Raw genomic sequence first — 21,674 nt, forward strand, 5'->3', positions numbered from 1 at the left:
GTGAAAGGGTAAAGGAATAAGCCCCTTAACAGAGAGTTTGATACCAGCTCTGCAATGATCACATTTGAAAACTTGTCAGCTACATTAGGTAACTGCATAACATTTAATGTTGTATTTGTGGTATTTTACTTACTTCCTATAGTATAGTGAAGATTACATAATACTGCAAATACAGAAATAATTGCCTTATCTATATACCTAAAGCAACAACTTTTCAAGTGTGGCCATTGTAGCTTTTCTTTTTTTAAAAACCATAAGATGGAAAAAAACAAAACAAACAAAAAAAACCCCAAACCCCAAAACCCACACACATGTGAGGAGATAGTAGTGGAGTATGTCGGTACGGACTGAGATACAAAGGAATCAAACCAGAGAGAGACATGTTGCTTTACAGTAGATGTCTTGAAAATGGAAGTTGCGCATGCATGATAAAGCTCAATATCAGTTTAAAACTGAGTTTGATAATTTCTTACTCAGAAGAAAGGAAATTGGAATTTTAGAGCTATAATTAATTTTAATCATAAATTGTCAAACAAATTTCGCCTTGAGCAGTGGAAAGGCTCTAAAGCAGCCAAGAAAGAATATCAATACTTTACAAAGGAGGAATGATTGTTCCAATTCGCAGCTTAATTGACTTTAAGGCTTAATGAAAAACACTACAGTGCTGTTAGTACACATAGTTGCTCTGATGAACATTGAAATCTATGCTCCAGAAAGAGGAGTTAGGGAGCTTTTTATATTGTATTATTGATGCATTTTTCTTACCGAGTATAAGCATAACAGTTGGACAGAGCTACATAGCTCCAGATGTTAACTATATTCTCAAGAAAATTCTTCAAAATATGGATGAATAAAATATCATACAGCTTTTTGCGTTGAGAAACTTACATGTATATATTCCTATCAGATTACAGTCTTTTAAGTCAATATTAAAAATAAATTGAACGTATATTTTTTTCTTAACAAAAAGTCTAAAGAAATGTTTCTTTTATAGTTTTTTCAATATTAAGATGACAGTTACTTCAAATAAAGATCAAATTATTGGCAAACTTAAATTTCTGTTACATGGAGATGATTACAAGGTATAGATGTAACAAGAGTACAGAAAACATCTAACTCAGAACAGCAAAATAAGTTTGACACTTGCCTCCACTCTTTTCTCAAAGTATTGTCCACCTGAGGGTAACTCCTATAAAGAATGACTGATTGATAGACACTTGCTGATTAAATTATTGTGATTGAAATTAAAACCTGATCTTTCAGGTTTGGATCTCCAACTGTTACCTAACAGAAATATAGGAAGACAGGAAGCAAGCTGTATGCCCATGCTTTGTGTATGTGTCCCATTTGAGAGGAATGCAAGCAGCACTTTTCATGCAATCTATACGTTAGCCTAGTTTTTCAAGGAGAAGGGACTATTCTGCCAGTTAGCCTCAAATGTTGATTTTGGTTCTGTGTATTGAATATGTTCATTGAAAAGAAATGTTACCTCTATCAAGCAAAAACTCATATGTAGCCTTCAGCATCTTGACCCCTGTGGATGTTAATCTTGATCTAGAAGATAAAACTCTTGCTACCCATTATGTGCTAAGTCACTGAGCTTCTGTTTTACCTCAAGAATGCCACAAAACCTATATAGTTATTTTCTTCACCATAGTCCCATGTATAGGATGCCTTATTAGGAACAATCCACTAAAAATGCTCTAAGTCCACTGACATGCTCAATGGAGAAAGGGCTCCTTGCGGCTGATTAGCAGTGAGCTATAGAGGTCAGTCATGAAAAGTCCTAAAGGATATGAAATAGACTGCTTCTGAAAGCACAGGTAGGAATCAGTAACTGTTGGGTTCCACAAAATGGCACCGAATGGCACTTCTGTTATGTATCTTCTGGTAAATTTTATAATGAATAAACACTCTCAAAAAGTAAAATGTTCAAAAAACAGGTATAGGTATTTCAAGATACTTTACTGCAGAGTAAACTCAGTGTGGGGAAGGCTTGTTTCTTCAGTGCTCTAAATCTGGTAAACAAGCTGAAGACTGCAGATAAAGATAGGGAAAAGGGATAGGATAACTAACGGGACATAAGCTTTTTACTTTTTAAAGGCCTGATCCTACTCTCCTTTAAGTTAAAATCTTTCAGTTGATTTTAATGTGAGTTAGATGAGAACTGATGTTACTAATGCAGTTCTGGCTGAGGTTTGTAGTAATCAAATATCATAACCATCTGAGAGCAGGCTGCGAGCTGTGTGAAATGAATTGATCCTCAGTCCAGTTCCTAGTAGCATCTATATTAGTATCACTGACCTTTCCAATGTTGAGGGACACAGAGGGTGTGGTTGCTGGGGCCGCTAGTAAAGCCATTTTCCAAGTACAGCTTGTAAATAACTTGTTATACTGTGATACCCAAGACTTTGAATAGTATTCAAATGTGTCTGCAGCTCTAAGAAAAAGTAAGGCTCAAATATACTGTAACACAGCCTGCTAATGGAGGAGCAAATTAGCTGCAGCTTTTGAACTTCTGAAGTAATTGATAGGCTATAGGATTCTAAATTGTAATATATATTACAATATATATATATATATATTGGTAATTCAGCTACCCATGCTGATATTTCTCAGCCTGTCATAGCAACTGGTCTTGATAGATTTCTGCAGTGGTAACATCTCTGCATTCTTCTTGTCAGGAACACACCTTTTTAACAGCAACAAATTTAGTAACTGACAATAGCAAGAGGGTTTTTTTTGTCATGATTTGCAAGAAATTTATATGTAAAAGCAAATGGATGAATTAAAAACATTAAACAGCTTCACCAGCATCCACATGGATGAATTGTTGAGATCTATTTTTTCTTGCACTATAAACATATGGCATGAATTTGCTGCTCTCATTACAGATGCTGAGAGAAGGGAAAGACAAATATTTAGATTACATTCATGTTTTACAGTAAAAACACTATTCAGTTTGTTTATACAGTTCCACTGTTACAGTTTTTATGGTTGGTAATGAAACCACTGTAAAACAGAGTCTGAATTATACAGCAGATGTGCTAAGGCCCTTGCATTTAGAAAGATGCCCAACATTGAATAGTGGATATCATTTATACAGAATCAATCTACTGACTACAGCTGAACTATTTCAGACCTTTGTCTACATGTGCAGTTAGCCTTGTACCATTATTGTAGTAAAAATGTAGTTTTATTATCCAAATACATTGATATTTTACAAGAATAACATTTATGAACTATAAAGCAGACTTCTAGTCACTATTGGTGGGTGCAGGAGGCTTTAAAGGATTTGGTAGGCATTTTCCAGTCATTTAAGGCCTCATATGGCTTCTATTTTCATTAAACATTATGGATGCATTCCAAATGTTTAATTAATATAACATCTTACTGTTTGTTCACTTGAATTTCTTGCCACAGTTCTGAGAACTTGAAAGTGTTTTGATTCTTCTTCAGTTGATAAAGAACTGTAATTCCAAAGAGTGTGTATGCTAAATGAATTAGTAAAAACAAAAATATTTCTTAAAAGTTAATCGCTGTTTTTATGTATTTGAAAGTATCGGTAGAAAATATCTAGTCAGCTACCTTTCCACCAATGCCCTTTTTATACAATCTACCTACAGCCAATAATATATATTTTTGATTTAAGATTTCTGCAGCTCCCATTGGCCTGGAGCAGCGAACTGCGACCAGTGGGAGCTGCAATTGGTCAAACTTGCAGACCCGGCAGGTAAACAAACCTACACAAGCGGTGGCTCCAGTTTGAGAGCCACTGTTCTAGATGCTACAAGCACGTACTGCCAAATGTAGTGCTTCCTATCACGACTGACTTCAGTTGCACTGTTCATGGTAGCAAGCACTGCGCTTAGTGTTAAATGTTATCAGTATTTGGCCCTTATTCGGTAAACAAAAGGTTTAGGAGAAGAAATGTAATTAAAGAAATGGGATCTGCATTTTTTAGTTTAGTTTCTTGTAGTTTCAAAGCTTTTTGTCAAAACTTACCAGAGATTGCTGCAGAAATGGTTTAGCAGTGGCTGGCAAGCTGAAAGAAGACCATTAAAGGGGCTTTGAAGAATTTGAAGTGGCTTGGTGCACTTGCATAAGAAATAGGATTCAAAATGGCTGGTGAGGTGAGTGGTTGAAGCAGAGAGCCCTTCATAAGGTGGGAAGATTTGGGTTGCGGAAGATAAAAAGGAAGGGGAAGCACAGGGAAGAACACCGAAGGTGAGAATGAGGAGTGTCGTGTGGAAAGAAACAAAAAGTGTGTTGGAAAGGTTTTAGCAGAGAGGAAGAATTGATCAAAATGGTGGCAAAGGAAAATAGTTGTGGGTGGGGTAGGTTGACTGGATTAGTAAAAGGGGCAGAAATGATGGGTAGGGAGATTTGACTGGGGTGGTTGCAACAGTCCTTGTGGAAGAAATGAGGGTCTGATGGTCTCAACAGTAGGGGCTGCTAGTTCTGAACCAAATGTACCCCAGCACCAAGTGTACTCTAAGTAGTCTCATGAAAAGAAGGGTGAGTTCTTGGCATATCTGCCTTATGCCTACTTCATCCATGCTTGACCTCAGGGAAATATAGGTGAAAGAAAGCAGGGGCTTCGTTCTGAAAGGAATATACGAGCACTCCTTTCCAAAATGTAGATTGGCTGTCTTGGACAGCATCCTGTCAGTTTGAATTTCACAAAGCCCTGCTGACTTACGAAGGCACCAGCCTGTTTTGTGTCCTGATGGAGGCATTATCTAGTCAGGATCAGAAAGTGTTATTTCCCTGAAAGGGTCAGCATCCCTCTTAATTGTGAAGGGGTATCCAACAATTTTGTTCCACCTGGTGTCTTTCTGCCAAGGTCAGCAAAAATATCCCATTGCATTCTGGGCTTTTCATATGCAGTGCACAGAAGGAAGTTAGAAGGGTAACAAGAGAAGGAGATTCACCTTGGTAACATCTTGTCTAAGGGATAGTCCAGAATAGTAAATTCTGCCTTGGTCTCCTGCTGTAATTTTGGATTTCTAGGTTACTCTACACTATATGTCAACATCTAACTGCTCTAGTCATAATCTTATTGCCAGCTAATGAAAACAAAAGTGCTGTCACCTGTCTATGAAGTTAATGTTGTATTTAATTAGTGTAAAATACAACTTTTCATATAATAGTGTAATATAATTTTTTAACCTGCTATCATAATGTACACTGGAACCAAATCAACTGAAGTCGTCTTCCCACTCATCTACCATCTCAGTGCACATCTCACACATGTCTGAAATGTAATTTTAAGAAATATCTGGAGTGCCTCTCTTCCATGTTTTATACACATTACTTTTGCAGGAGTGGGATATTTGGTTCATGATTTTACTAAAACACTGTTCTTCTTGACACAATGTCAGTGTTCTTCATTACAAAAATAAACAACCAACTTTCAGCATCCAGGATACTGGCAAAACGTAACATGAGAGAATATTGCCAGCAAATCACTGAGCCATGACTAGTTTTCACCAAGCTTTCAAAAAATAGGTGCCTAAAGCTGGGCTTCTAAATTCATGTTTAGGCTCCCGAGTAAATTGATTAGCACTTTTTTGAAAAAATCAGACCATCAGTGTGTCAGTTAAAACTAATGGGAGCAGCTGGCTGTTCTGCACTTCTGAGAATTAGGCCTAACTTTAGACATCTGCTTTTAAATCTTGGCCTATCTGTATTCATATAGCCTCGCTTACAGATATGTGTAGATAACCTTCATATTGATGTTTTAGAGATCCACAGAATACAGCAGAATCCTATTTATCTGAACCTTTCTTTCCATAAACCCCTATTGTCTAATTACTTTTCCCACAGTGTACGTTGTTGGTATGGAAAACCCCCGTTTGTATATACCCCATGTCTACTCTCATTACACTTGTAGAACTAAGTTTTGAAAATAAGTTAAACTGGCTTGATTGTAAATTTTTCATCATCCCCACAATTACTCTGATTGTGATGTGAGCTTGTAATATATTCCATTAATGAAAAAGGCAAGCTTAGCTTATGGTAAATACACTACTAAGTGTTTATAGTACATTTTATATTTTACATGATTCCCTTTATAATTCTGCTTATCTTTTCATTCTAATTCCCTAAAGGACATATAAAAGAACCCCTAAAGAGAGTAATTACTGCTCTACTCCTTAACCAAGGCTCCATTTGCAAAAAGAAATCTGAGCTGCTTTTTAAAGAAGGGAGTTTTAAATAAAAATGCAAATAAGCTGCTTTGTAACCACATTAATTACCCACCTAGCCTCCTATTACCATGTTTGTATTGTTTGCAAACACTATTTACAGTCGTGTGGAAATTAACATTACTGGTCCTGAGGAAAGATTGTTGTTGGTAGGTTGTGCTTTGGAACCAATTAGAGTGAATCTTGTCTCCATTGAGACTCATGGGGAATAGCATAGCCTTGCAATGTCAAATAATAACATTAACTTAGACTACACAGGCATAGTGCTGTAATTATATTATTGGCCCTGTTTTGCTTCTGCATTGAATTTCTCTGTCTGCATTTTAAAACCAGCAGGCTGCAGAGTTTGTTGCTAATGATTTAATACTGTGATAACTTTTGATGAAAGTTGTGGTGAAATCCAGTGGGTCGCTTTATCACCAAACTGATTTTTTTGTTTTCTTTTATAAAACTCTGCCAAAACTAGCATCTATGAAGACTTCATAGGTTTTCATATAATTAATTCCCAAACTGACAAATTTGCTAGCTTATTTCATATTGTGAGTGAATAGGATGGAATGTGTGACAGGGTACCAGTAAAGCAGTATATTCACACAGTGAAAATAGACTGTTCACTGTCCTTTGCACACTTATGCTGACAAACATTTTGGGTTTTTTATGTAATGCCGACAGTCCCCAGTCACTGGCAGGCAGGATCAAAGCGGGGATCTGTGGCGCTCAGTGCATGAGCATCTACTGCATGAGCTAAAAGCCAACTGGCTGTTAACTAAGGCTGTAGAACAGACTCATTTTAACTCTCTCTCTAAGTGTCAAGTATCAGAGGGGTAACCGTGTTAGGCCAGGTCTACACTGCGACTTTAAATCGGTTTAATGGCCGATATACCGATTTAACGCTGTATCCATTCACACGACGTCGTCATTAATATCGAGTTAAACGGCTCCTTAAATCGATTTCGGAACTCCTCCCAAACGAGAGGAGTAGCGCTAAATTCGATAGTGATAACTCGGATTAGGGTTCGTGTGGACGGAAATCGACGTTATTGGCCTCCGGGCGGCATCCCAGAGTGCAGCACTGACCGCTCTGGACAGCAATCTGAACTCGGATGCAGCGGGCAGGTAAACAGGAAAAGCCCCGCGAACTTTTGAATTACATTTCCTGCTTGCCCAGCGTGGAGCTCTGATCAGCACGGCTGGCGATGCAGTCTGAAATCGAAAAAGAGCTCCAGCATAGACCGTACGGGAGATACTAGGTCTGATCGCTGTATGGGGAGACAAATCTGTTGTATCCAGCTCCGTTACAGAACACGAAATGCCAAAGCGTTTGAATAAAAAACTCCAGGATACACAGCGCTGCGTGACAAGCGTAACGGGAAGCCAGAGACTCAAATGGACGCTCATGAAGGGAGGGAGGGGGTACTGAGGACTCCAGCTATCCCACAGTCCACAGCAGTCTCTGAAAATTATTTGCATTCTTGGCTGAGCTCCCAATGTCTGTAGGTTCAAACACAGTGTCTGGCGTGGTTCAGGGAACAGCTCCTCAGTTTATTTCCCCCCACCACCACGTGAAAAAAAAAAGGGAATGATTGCTGTGCTATGGCGTTTGCTCAATGCACTCCGCGAAAAAGGCGCCAAAGGGTTGTCTGCTGCCTTCACAAAGGGAGGGGTGAGGCTGTACCCAGCACCACCCGGGGCAGTGTTTTCTGCCCCATCAGGCACTGTGCTCTCAACACGGAAGTGGGAACTATGGGATAGCTGAGGAACAGCTACCCACAGTGCACCGCTCCTGAAATCGATGGTAGCTTTGGACCATGGACGCAAACAATCGATTTCGGGATCCCACTGTGGACGCGCTAAACCGATTTTATTAGATCTGTTTTGTAATATTGGTTTAAGCTAATTCGAAATAATCGTGCAGTGTAGACGTACCCTTAGTCTGGTCTAAGTGGCCACTAGATGGAACAGAACAGCACACCCAGGAGGTGTGTGGGTTACATTAGCAAAATATAGTTGTGAGCTGGAAACTGCAAAACAAACTTTTTGATAAAGTACCGGTATCTTTTAGGCTGTCTCTCCTTTTTTCCCCTTTTCCCTTTCTATTGTTTTATGAATATGTCATGGACCTTCAATCATTTTAACATCAAAAAATTTAATTTGAAAAAAAGAAAACGATGCAAGAGGTGACTCTCTTCTGTGTTTTAGGAGTTAGAAGCAGGGCTATGGACAAATCCCACAGGGTTCATGCAAATGGGTCCTCTTCTCTTTAGACTTTTATTCAGACCCACCAGTGTGGTAGAAGAGCCCCTTCAGATAGCCAGTAAACTTTTCTGATAATGGATCTTGTTCTACTTGTCTTTAAAATACCATTGTGTACATCTCTGTATACACCATTGTGTACATCTGGTGCTATTAAAAACAGTATGGCTGTCTTTTAAAAATTAAAAAATCCTACTTAATGTTTTTCTCCTCCAGTGACTTTGTATCAGTTCTGCTCTAATCACAGGAGTTTAAATACTCCTCCACAACTGACAGAAACACTGTACCATCCTGGAGCAATATTTCAGCACTGAAAGAGGAAAGAGTGTGACCTATGCCTAATGCATCACCAGCATTACTTCTTATGGCACCCAGGGCTTGATTTGGGGCACTCATCCAACAACTAACGGGCTTCTTGATCTTCCTTAGCTTGTAATCAAAGATCGAAGCTCCATGTTGTATGGTTGCTGACCAGCGTAAACATAAATGACCTAAAACGTCCAGAGGAACGCTATTCAAGAAGGAGGCATAACCAAAATATAAAGAGTGGTAGAAATGTTACACAAAATGTCTGCCTAGAGGGCATTGTTAGCTTTGTCAGTCTCTCTAAGCTATTTCTATTACTGTGGAGTTGAAGCACTGTGCAACTTCACTAAGTTTGTAATCAGTTTGCCATCATTTTATCTCCTCTCTCCACCATGGGAAGTACTACAGTATTTTACCTGCTCAGGCCTTCTAAGAGCCTGTCACCTTTGTCTCCATTCTCTCATTTCACAATCCCTATTGTTAGCTGAAAGGAATGCTTCTCCTTACTTGATAATCTTTTGTTGGCAGCACATGGTAGGACTGTCATTTGGTAAGTGTTTATGCAGTACGTAGCACAATGAGGCCCAACTTGGTTGTGGGTTTTAGGCCCAAATATTGATTAATGATGATTAATGGTATCCTCTCCTTAATAATAGCTTCTCACTTAATTCAATGTGTTAAGGCAGGGGTAGTCAGTTATTTTTCATCAAGATCCAAATGTCTTGGGCAAGGTCCAGACTCCAGCAAAAATAACAGTAATGATAAGTAAATTAACAGACCCCAAAATCTTTTTAAAATGTCTGGTGGGCAAGATTTGGCCTACGGTCCACCTATTGACTACCCCCTTGGTTTAGTGTTTGGCATGCAGAATGGTTTCTTTATGGCACTTAGTGATATTATCATGACAGAATGCACGTGTTGCTCTGTAAGTCCACTGCACAAGTGGCTGTAAGGAAGAGGTGTATCTGAGTGGTGTATTATGTTTTTCTGCATAGTGCCACATTATTTTAGTTAGGGTCTGATCCAAAGCCCACTGAAATCGATCAGTGTCCTTCCTTTTACTTCAATGGGCTTTGGATCAGGCCCTAGATCTGTTAAGCATGAAGAAAGATTTGTCTTTAAGGGGCCAGATTTTTAGTATATAGCTGCACACACATGCATATGCTTAACTTGGATGTCCAAGTAAGGTATGCACCGATCCCATCTTGCGCGTATACAAACCTCCATGCATTCATGCAAGTCTGGCACTTGCAAAATAATGTGTGCACTTTTGCATGCTTGTTTTGGAAAATCTGGCATTGTTATTAGGTCTGGCTTTATATGAACTGCGTTGAGGGGGATTGTCCAATGTATAACTGTCCATTCATTATGAAATGAGGTAATTGAAAAATCTTTATGGTGCTCCTGCTCTTTTCTGTTTTTTGTGCTGGAGGGAAGCACTTCGTGTATGTGCATTTCTGACTGAGCTATTGGGGAAAACATTATTTCTGAATGCAATTCATGTTGTTAAAAATTCATTCTCATTTTACTTGTGACATGCAAGGTGAGCATTCTGAACCAGAATGGATTGCTTATAATACTAACCTTACAATTAAAAGGTAAACATTTACTTTGGTGTTTTCTACATGGCAACTCTTGTTCCTTCAGCAATACTTTATTTGAAGAGGGAAAGCTAGATTGAAAATACAATCCAAATGTTGCAGTCTTTGCACTAAGCCTCTATTAATTTAGTCCTGGTAAAGATTCTCAGTGCATCATTTTGCAGGAGCAGCTTTATTACTCAATATATAACTTTATAAAGAGGTGGTAAAAATAAGTTATAGTATGCTGAGCTTGTTCATAGTTTTTCTTTTCCTTATTTCATTTGAGATCACTGAGATACAGGATAAATTTTAAAATTAAACTTTGATCATTACATAAAAATATTAAATTCCTGGAATGGAAGGATTGCCTTGTGGTTAAGGGGTTGAGATTTGAGTTTAATCTCCCAGCTCTGCCACAGGCTTCTTGCTTGACCTTGGGAAAGTCACTTAATTTCTTTGTGCCTAGGTTCCAACACGTATAAAATGAGGGTAATAATACTCTTATATAAGTGTCCCCCCACCTTTGTTTGTCAGGTCTATTTAAATTGTATTTTAGGAGAAGATGTGTGTCTAGACTGCGGGGTGTTGTTTGCCGCATCTGTGGGAAGGTTTGCTTCACATTAGAAAAGTTATTTGAGGAAATTGTCAGATTTTTTTTCTTTCTCTGTATCATAGTGGGACTTCTGTAGCCACCCAGGATATGGCTTGACACCAGAAGAGCAGATGACTCCACATGAACAGTATTGTGTTCCAGCAGCTCCCCATTCAGACTTGACTTTGGTATTCACATTAGGTAAAATTCACAGAGTGGTGAGGGTCAGCACAAGAAGCTGAACCCCTTTATCTCCAGGCTTGGTTTTTAGAGGATTTAATTGGAACAAAGTCAATGGTACAGTATTGTACAGCATGGAGTGAATTCCACTCAATGACTTTTTAGGGTATGTGTTCAGTGCAGAGTTAACTGTGATTAGCACCTGGGTCTGGCTCCCTAGTTTCACCTAGCCTGGGTGTGAGCAGCAGCACTGCAAAGCAACCATCATATTACTGGGTCCTCAGTGGTGCTGCACTCACCTGTGTATGTCATTAGGACTTCTGGAGGCACATCCTATGATTCTTTGTGTTGCTAAGATTGTTTCCCAGTTAATTATGGGAGAATTTTTGTCTTTCTTGGGCACACAGGAATTGTGGGAAGGAATTGGAGGACTGTCAATACTTGGGTATAGTAACCTGTGTCCTCACTGCAAAACGGGTGGATTATCGCCCCATGTGAAAGCAACACCTGGATGTTAGTCTATACTGCAGGATGGGTGAATTAGCCCAGTCTGAAAACACCACTAAACTTGGATCAGAAGTATGGTGTGTGGATGGGAGGGAGATGAGGTGCAACACCTGAGTAAGAGCCTGGGGCCATGTCTACACTACAGGCATTAATAGCGGCATAGCTATGGTGCAGGTAGCTATGCCAGCATAACCTCATAGGAATCCAGCATACAGCAATGGTTTTTCCATCTCTGTAGGAACTCCACCTCCCTGACTGATGGCAGCTAGATCAATGGAAGTATTTTTCCATCAATCTAGACCAGATTAGGTCTAGTGCCCAGGGCTGTGGATTTTTCATACCTCTGAGCACTCAAGGTATGTCAATCTAAGTTTCAACTGTAGAACAGGGCTGGGTTACTTCCGCAGCAGGGACATCCTCTTAGGCCGTGTCTATGCTAGAAGCACTTTGGCAGTATAGTTATATCAGCAAAGCACTCCTATGGGGTGCAGTTTATATCAACAAACCCACTTTTGCCAGTTTAGCTTATTTCAGTCCCCTCTGAGTGAAAAAAAGCGATATCAGTTTAAAGCATAGATTTGCCAGTATAAATGTAGCTACACTAGGGGTTTTTGGTGGCACTGCTGTGTTGGTCAAAGATCGTACTCCTCACCCTCCTGACCGACATAGTTATACCAGCAAAAGTCTGTGGAGTAAACCTGGCCTTATAGCCTTCGGCACTCCCTGAGTGCCATGTCATGGTCCCATTGAAATCTATGGTAAAGCTGTCATTGACTTTAATGGGAACAGCATTTGGCCCTTTAAAAAGGTGTCAAGCATTGTTTATTTTGATAAGTGCTGTCAGGCAGAGTCACTTAATATTAAGTGCTTAGAGGTCCCACCTCTATTGTGCTAGGCACTATACAAACAAAGATGGTCTCGGCCCCTAAGAGTTTATAATCTTAGGCCAGGAATAAGGTGTACTAGCAAAAGTGCAAGTTTGCTGTTATGAGATCCATCCTCACTAGGAGAGCTTTGCCAGGACAGTATACCCTAAAGCCCAGCCTAAACTCTGTATATGCACAATTCTTGTTTGCTCAGAATTGTACAGTTTATTCTGTAGGTTGCTTGCTACCAAAAGAAATTTTTCTTACCTGTGATGGAATTTCCACTATGCAGGGGACCAGCACAAAGCCTACACAAAACAGTTGAACCCTCAAAATAGAACATCAGTGAAATTTAATTGATGGATAGGCCTCATCGTGGCCCTCTGTGCAGGGGATGCATTTCACCTCTAAAGCATGGAGGATGGGGAACTCTGATTTAATCTGAGGTTCTTGTCTCAAGTAATGATTCTAAAAGGTGACCTGTCGCTCATCAGCACATTTCCTTGTTAATGGGCTTATGTAATGGCCTCAGTTATATATTCTAATACGTACTTTAAATGTTAAAAAATATATTTATTGAAAGTTATATTCATGGTTATTGCAGTTAGTAAAATGAAAGGCAACCCCACAAAATTGATGTTATAAAAATGATACAATATTTGATTTTATTTTCAGGAGGTGCTTCTTAATGTTGTCATATGTAATACGTTATGGTTGCAAACAAAGGCATAAATATGTGCATTCATTTCTAATTAATTTGTGTAATTACATTTTATAATCTAGGTGTTTGCAAAGCAGAACATGGTGCACCTCATTTACTGTGTGTTATAGCTAGTAAAAAAATAGAATGAAATAAATCTTGAAACTAACTTTAATTGTAAGTATAGCTTAGTTGTAAATTATATCTTTATTTATTTTTAATTTTGCAGTGTTGCAGATTTAGAGAACATACCAATTAGTGTAGTTATTCGAAGTAATGACAAGTTAATTACTATACAGGTTCAGTGCTGTTTCTCTCACAATTAAAAGCACAACACTGACTTAAGATTTTTAAAAAGTACAGCTAGAAATAAAAACAGATAAGAAATTGGATGACAATAAACACTTACTATAGGTAACATACCAGCTCAAATTTTAATGGGCTCTATGTATCGTTCAAAATCATAACATAAATATATGAACTGATTTAGTAAGAAGGAAAAAACACCTAACTAAAAAGACTTAAGTAAAAACTCATTTGTAATGAAACCTTTATAAATCTGGATACAAATGCAGTGATTTTATAGTGAATGTCCATATTTTACTGTACGTTAGTATATCACTTGGAAAAAGGCAATTTTGCTAGTTTTATCTGAAACTGATTACTATACATCAACTGCTGCTTAGGTTTATTCAGTGGGCCCCTCTTACTTTCCAACATATCTCATGCTGATTGTTAGACATCTATGTCAGTACTGCTTCTTTTGTACCTAAGGCAATAAGTGTTTATTTTTATGAATATGTTTAAAGAGTAAAGATGCCTCTGGTCCAAAGCAGAGTGTTTTCCTTTCTGATGAACTATAGTAAATACTACCATTTTAAAGTGTATAGTATACCAATGAGAAATGGACTTATTCACAGTGTTTCCTTGTACATGCCTAGTGCAAGAGTTAGTAATACTTCGCTTCTAAGATGTCTCACTCTAGAATAACTTTTAAATGCAGTATTTCATTTCTTTAGGTGAAACTAAACTGTTGTTTTTGCTTGTGAAATTGCCTGTATAACTTAGAATGAATAACTGTGCACAAATGTGTCTACGCTGTATTTGGGAAAAATGTTCTGGATAGCATTTACAGTGATGTGTACTCTTCAGTCCACAGCTGTGACCCTTACAATATATTTAACCAAAGGTTCTCCATTTGGATCTTCTATTTGGAGCCCCTTTGACTATTTGGAGTCCCATTCAAATGATATAAATGAGTTACAGGCACAGTGAATCCAGATGCAGGATTGAGGCCTTATAAGTTACTCGTCTTGCACTCATAAACAGATAGTAGAATGGTATTTTTTTTCTATTCTTTCTGAAGAATAACCAAGCAAAAAAAAAAGATATTTTCAGAAACAGCAGGAGATGCTGCTGAAAGAGAGGGGGAGTATTCTTGAGGGAGGTTTTGAGGGGAAACCCCACCCCACAATATTAGTGATGTTGAGAAAAATGACACTTAAGCCGTAAAGACCAAGACATTCCGGTTCATCTATTTTGTCATGTTATGACAGAAATCATTACAAGCTTGATAGGTTTATTTATAAAGACTTGCTTCAGTATTCAAAGTACATCTATTCCAGCATTCCTTATTTCAAGCGGGGCCATGGATCAAGATGAAAGAAAAATTAAATTGTATATTGAAGAGCTGTTAATTGAACTGCATTGCATTTAGCAAGGGAGCATCAGCTTCAGGCAGTCAGTACTACAGAGAATTTTGAATGTACTGCATCACTAGATTGCCAGTTTGTATTGGAGAATGCAAACAGACTGCTTGGTGATAAAGCCCTGGCAACTTCTAAGTTGTTGAGGGGACGAAATGTTATTTTGCTATGATATGTTGTGACAAAGTTTGTGATGGAAGTAACTGCTGCAAATTTATACTGGGTGTTAACGAGTACTTGCTCTTTTGTTGCTAAATCCTATTTAAGTATCCATTCTAGAATTCTGTACAGATTCTAATGTTGTTTTTTAATGTGTTGATAAATTTCTCTGTAGCCAAAATTCTGAAGCATTCCAGAATGGGCACAAATGTTACTACATCATTTGAAGAGTGTTGAATGTCTCATTTAAAAATATTAGTTCACTTTAGATTTAATTCTAAAAAGTAGCATATCAAAAAGCTTTAGAAAAATGTTATCTACTTTTCCTAGAGCCGTGTTAATTTCTTTTTGTAGTACATTTATAGTTAAAGATTTTTTTTCAACAGCTGAATTATTTAAACATGTCTTTTGGGATAAAGTGATCTGTTTGGTGTTAAGTATGAAACATTTTTTTTATTTCATTTTCTTCACTGATAAAACTGAAATAACTGGAAGGTATTTCTAAAACCAGAACAGTTTTAGGACTACAGTGTTAGATTAAAGATACGGTATGCTAAAACATAGCTGATTCTGGCTGCCACCCTTTAGAATAAAAGGCATCTTGTTTATGGTGGTCATCTTAAACATTTAGTCCACTCCTAAAATAACCACCTTGGACTTGAATCTATTAAAAAAGATCACTCGTTAATTTGAAAACTTTGTATTTTTTTCTTTGGAAATGTATATGAATTTGGTTCTTGTCAAAACGTACCAGAAAAACAACCCCTGGAGATTTTTGGCCCTCTACGTATCTCTAGTATCGCTGGGCTCTAGACAGAAAGCTATGGACTGTAAGCTTCCATATAGCAAAGGCCTTCCCAATAATGCCTTAACCGAGAATTAGAAGAACTATATATAGGAGCTGAAAGTTAATTTAGTATTTATCCACATTCAAATCTAGACCTCTCTGCTGAAACTGATAACTAAAGGCCTGTCTGTATGCTTGGGTAATGTGTTCTACAGGGATGCGATTTAAATTGTCAGTGTAGACCTTGCTGGTGTGCACTAAAGGTTCTTTAGCATAGCACTGTTTGAAGAATACTGCATTAAAGTGCATCAACCGCAGTGGTGCAAGTGGAATCCATTTCTTACCAGTACAGGGGGTGGGGATGCCACGGGGGCCACGTGACCCTCCACATAACTCCTCCTCAGCCTGGGGTCCCCATGGTCTCCCCTTTTCCTCCCCATGATCCACACCCTTTACCCAGGGAGGGTGGGGTGCTCTGTCCTCCTCCCGCTGTGCCGGAGACTTTGTAACTGCAGCGGCAAACGGAGCAGAGCGTGGAGCCGCTGGGCAGCCCCACCCCTGCAGCTTCTCTACCACCCCAGCAATTTCAAACAGTGTCTCCTCTGGCAGTACAGCAGCCAGCCCCGCTGGGGAGGCTGGGCTGGGGGTGGTACAGCAGTTGCACTGGAGGAGCTGCTGGTGTGGGGCCTTCGGGTGGCCCTACATTCTGCTCCCTTTCCCTGCTGCAGTTCCCGGGAAACTGCAGCGGGGAAAGGAGCAGAACACCAGCAGCTCCTCTGGTGGCTGTACCACCCCAGCCCTATCCTGTGAAGGGGGTGCTGCTATACAGATGGAGCCGGGGGAGACGCAGCTCCCTGGAAGGATGGGGAAGGGCGGTTGGGGGTTCTGCTCTTTTCCTGCTGGCTGCCAGAGGAGCCCCTGCTTCCTGCTGCCAGAGGAGCCCCAGCCCTGCCCCTTGGTCATCTAGTGGTGAACCAGAGAACAAGATAGAATGAGTTAAACCTTATTTGCATATTTTTACTTATCCTCCCAGTGTGAACATTTTGGTTAAGATTTAAGTTTTGGTTATGGGGGTAATGAAACATTCTCATTGTTGTATGACAAAAGAACAACAGAACTGTTCTTAATATGCCATGAGAGAGGAGTCACCATAACCAAAACTTTAATCTTGAATGATTGGTAAGTAGGACTGGACGCAAGCCTTGGGGGAAATGGGCTCCTACTTTGTGGTTAGCATTAAATCCTTGGTGGCAAACACTCTGCTCAAAGGTCCTTTAGGTCGTATATGCCTTTTAACTCCCTCCAAAGTGTAAAGACAGAGCTGAGTGAACGCTAGTAAGGACCTTGGTCTGGCATTGTAGAGATGGTGACCAGATGCTCCTATCTAATAGCACTAGAGGAGTAATCACTACAGCTGGACTTATGAGCCAGAGGGACCTGAACTTGGCATCACTATTAGAGGCAACAGAACAGTGAGAGGCTATAAATTGAGGGATGTCATAGAGGCAGTATCATGGTGAGAGACCATGCAGTTGTGATGGTGCAGAGTCAACATTGTGACTAGAAGTGACACAGAAGTGGTGACAAGGTATCTTCCCAAGGAAAACAAGCAGCAATAAGCCCTTCAGGCTGGAGATGGACTTGCCTAAGTGCATTCCTGGCCTCTGACAACAAACTTCACTAGCCACTGACAACAAACAGTGAGTGGGGTGCAGCAGAGGGGAAGGGGGAAGTGTCTGGCGGGTTTGAGGCCAAGGACTACTGTAAAGATGGCATGGAGGTGGATGCTTTACTTATTATTCATATGAAAGTATCACTGATTCTTTTGTTTTCCCAAAGGAATACTATGTTCCTTTCCCTTCTTGTTGTTTCCTTGTTTTATATATAGACTCAGTATTGCCTCTTAAGGGTGCCCAGGGAAGGTCTCCAGTTTCCAAGGAGTAAGGGCATCAGAACCTAGTCCTTTATGTTCAGCCGTCTTCTGTGGAGAAGAATAATCATGAAGTAGGGTTCTTCCATGAAGTAGGAGCCCCTTTCCCTCCTTCCCTTTCTGGCTTGTGTCCAGCCCTGATTCCCAGGCATTCAAGACTAAGGTTTTGGTTATGAGGTCTTCTCACTCAGGGCATATTGAGTATAGTTCTTTTATCATACAATCATGAGAATGCAGATCATAGTATTTGGAGCAAAATAGGACACATTTACAACCAGAACTTAGTACTTCCAGTTTTACCAATTTGAGAGAGCTGCTCTCAGAATGTTTCATTTATGCAGTTTTATGTTTAGAGACTAGCCGAGCACAAGATGGCGCTTACATGATGCTTAACAAGAGCTTTGTGCAAAGATAGATGCAGAGCTTGACTTTGAATCTGGACGTAGTAAATGAGGTTTTCTATTTGCCTTCTGCATGCTAGAATCGGCGAAATGAGATAGATCGCAAATTGATTTTTTATAACTGTTTAATTAAATGTAGCAGTATTAAAAAATAAAAGTTGGGTTGAGTCACAGTATGTTACATTATCTGAGGTAATTAGTTAATGTTAATATGTTAATAGGCTTCTAGAACAGATGTGAATTTTTTAAAGTTAATTTGAACAGACTCCTAATCTCTGGGCAATCTGATAGATAGTCATATGTTACATGTTACTGTGTGCCTGCATTAGGCAATATATTTAAAATGTAAAAAAAGCCTACAAAATGCACAGTCTGATAACAACAACAAATCTAATCTGAAGTGACAACTGGGAGACTTTCCCAGACGTTTTTCTCTTTAATGTAACATGACTTTAAATTGATGCAGCCCCACAGTGATTGAAAAACTCGCAGCTTGTCTCCCATGATTACATTTCTGATCTGTACAACTTAATTTTTTAACTTGGTAAATCTCAGTTTTGCGAGTGAGCAGTTTATATTTTAAGAGTGAGTTGCACTGATGCAAAGACAATGGAATAGTATAAAATAATCCTGACAGTAATTCTGGTCAGCAACATATGTGCCATTATTTATCTGAAAGGTACAAAAATCTACTGTTAAATAGAGTTAGTGGTTTGTTATCCCTTTTATTGAGCTCTAATGATGATTTAACTGTTGAGATAATATAGAACCTGAAAGAAAATGTGGAATGTATTTGTTTTTAAATAGTTCAATTATTAAACATTCAGATTAAAAAGATCATTTTCATTCCTTTGTTTAAAGCATTTTTCTATCTATTTAGGCTACTTTACATCAATAACTGCCCGTTTTCTAACGCACTGTTCAGGTAGGATACCTATTACTATGCATTAATGTGCATATTTTCACAAAGCATGGTTATAAAAAATCTTCCTGATATTCTTGGGAGTTACCTAAAGGGATGTTAGCAAGCAGCAAATACTAAAATATTTTAGATCTAAACTGGTTCTAAAGAAGGGATGGACATTGCCTTAATCTAGCCAGTAGAGGAATTCTTCCATTGCTAGACGGGATATGGAAACCAAAGTGAGTTTTGTGTGCAATAGTGTTTATTTTTAATCCTACCTGCTGAGTGTATTTAGAGTGTAACATTGACAGAAAGGGAAACAAATAACTGTTTTGTAGTTATTAAATTTAAGGAAGTTGCTTGCTGAAATATGTTGTTCATCCTTTGATCAGTTTAAAGATTTTGTTTTTGCTTGTTTTCTCTGAGTACTTGTTTGGCTCATTATCCTTTTAGTTTACTTTAAATTTGTCAATTTCAAATATTCATGGTTTCACCAGTGAAGAGTTCGGAGCTATAACGCCAATGATGATAAGCCGACATCTGTGGCCAGATTTCTAGAATTTTGAATGAGAAAATGGGCTTGTATAAATTGAACTAGTCACTTTTGTGGTCAGTTATGGTAACAGCACAAGCACCTTATGCACATGTGCAATTCTAAAAATCTGATCTTTGTTTCTATAATGCTGTTCTCGAAAGCAAAATAACTGCAAAATTATGGCAAAGTGTTTACAGCTAATGAGGTGATTTCAATTGAATTCCATAGCTTGAGATATTAGCTAGCAAAGTTTTTTATATAAGTGATACATCTTAGAGTCTGGTAGTAATGGGGTTGTGTGTGATTTAAACCATGGGAAAACAATCAGATTCAGAAGTTCATGGATTTAATCCATAAAAGGATGTATAAAATACAAGACAGATAATATTACAATAGGTAATTTTTCTTAAGATGAAACAGTGAGGTGAGGGCTATGGACTCTGAGAATATTTTAGCTTCCTTGATTAAAGATGGTAAAGCCCACAAGGTGTTGAAAAATAAAGATGGGAAAAAAGCACATTCTGGAAACTACAGAAGAAGTGGAATTTGAAGATATAAGGATGTCTTTCACTAAGTGGCTGTTTGACTTGGTGAGGCTGGTTGTGCCTGGTAGTGTCATTAAAATTACTATGGCTAAAGATTTCATTACCAAAATCTTTAGCTTTTGTACAGGTAAGGATGGCTTTAAAAATAATCTGCTAGGGATTGCAGTTCTGAAATTAAGATAATTAAGGCAGCCAGATCTCAAGACCAACCAAAATACTAAGTATTTATTTAAAATCTAATGTTTACTTCTTAGGACCCATGCACTAGTAAAATGTGGCAGGCACTTTGCTATGAGGAATTAAGTGCTCATAAAACTGCTTTTCTTTTTATTGAGAGGGGACAGGAGTGGGGTGACCAGACATAAACATTTTTTAGTTCATAGGAGGTATCTGGTTATTTTGCAGGAAGCTGAGAAAGATGTCTCAACCAATATTAACTCAAATAATCAGATAATGGTTAACTTTATTTTTTAATATTGTTTTTATGTCCACCAGAGTCCTACTAATACCTCATAGACTAATAAGATCCTGGGAAGTGTACTGACAGCCTTTAATACTCTAAAGGGAAGAGTAAGTAGGATGGAGTGGTTGGATTACATGAGCAAACAAAACAAAAGTTTTAGATTTCTTCCCTCCTCCATCATTTGTCCCTTTAAGAGAATGTGCCCACAGGAACTGGATAGCCAGATAAATAATTCTCCAAAAGGAATAAATTTCTTCTTGTGATGCTTTGTGTATGGCCACTGACAGGCTGCTTGCCTGGAGGAACCAGAGTGGCCTACCTATATCTTGCTGGTATAGATGCTATGAAATTGTCCGTTATTTTTGAATAGTACTGTTTACTCCAAGACTTTCTCTGAAATTTGTTATGGGAGTGTGGTGTTTGCTTGCTTTTCATAGTTGATTACTTTGATTTGGTGTCCATCAAGAATTGAAAGTTACTCCACTTTTTACTTCTGAGTAGATCTGGAATGTGTGCCTCTTTTAAGACTGTTAGGTATTCCTGAACCAATAGTTTTGCTACCTACCATGACTGTTTTCTTTTTTCCTTTGTAAGTGAGAAGTATTTGTTGGGCCTGATGGGAACAAGTAGGTATCTTGGTCCTACAAATGGGATTCTCTTTGATTTTTGGTAATATTTGACTAGCTTTTCCTGCTAATGTGTCTAATTTTATGGTGTGCTAGTTTGATAGGGTGACCAGTACGACTTCCAACTCTTGTTTCCTCCTTGGTCTTTCAGCTTGTATTCACTTCTCATTGCCTGGTGGCAACAGTGCTCTTTGGGATAGGACACAATTGTTCATGCTCTTTGATTGAGACTAAAAGGGGTAGGGAATATAGGTTCCAAAAACTCTTTACCTGTCATCCTCTCTACTTAGAAGTTAAAGGGTTCTCTCTTCTTTGGGGACAGCTGCATGGAAATTACCCATACAACTGTAATCTTAACAAAAATTAGATTTGATTAAAAACAGAGAAAATAGAATGAAAATGAAATAAACCATTTGTTTAGC

At 38.6% G+C, this 21,674-nt stretch overlaps 1 protein-coding gene across 8 annotated transcripts in view; it reads left to right on the forward strand.

The window, feature by feature from the left end:
• The window catches only part of WWOX (WW domain containing oxidoreductase), a 660,294-nt gene that overhangs the window by 54,917 nt on the left and 583,703 nt on the right, over window positions 1-21,674 (forward strand). Inside the window, exon 6 of one of the 8 annotated variants that reach the window (XM_075073777.1) lies at window positions 11,027-12,753. The exons of the other annotated variants lie outside the window; for them this stretch is intronic. Within the exon in view, the coding sequence (XP_074929878.1) occupies window positions 11,027-11,185 (159 nt within the window). The 3' untranslated portion in view covers window positions 11,186-12,753. Of the gene's footprint in view, window positions 1-11,026; window positions 12,754-21,674 lie in introns of those variants that run through there. 8 annotated transcript variants of the gene reach the window in all.

Source organism: Chelonoidis abingdonii, chromosome 19 (assembly GCF_003597395.2).
Source record: "Chelonoidis abingdonii isolate Lonesome George chromosome 19, CheloAbing_2.0, whole genome shotgun sequence".
In the NCBI taxonomy this organism is placed as follows: domain Eukaryota; kingdom Metazoa; phylum Chordata; order Testudines; family Testudinidae; genus Chelonoidis; species Chelonoidis abingdonii.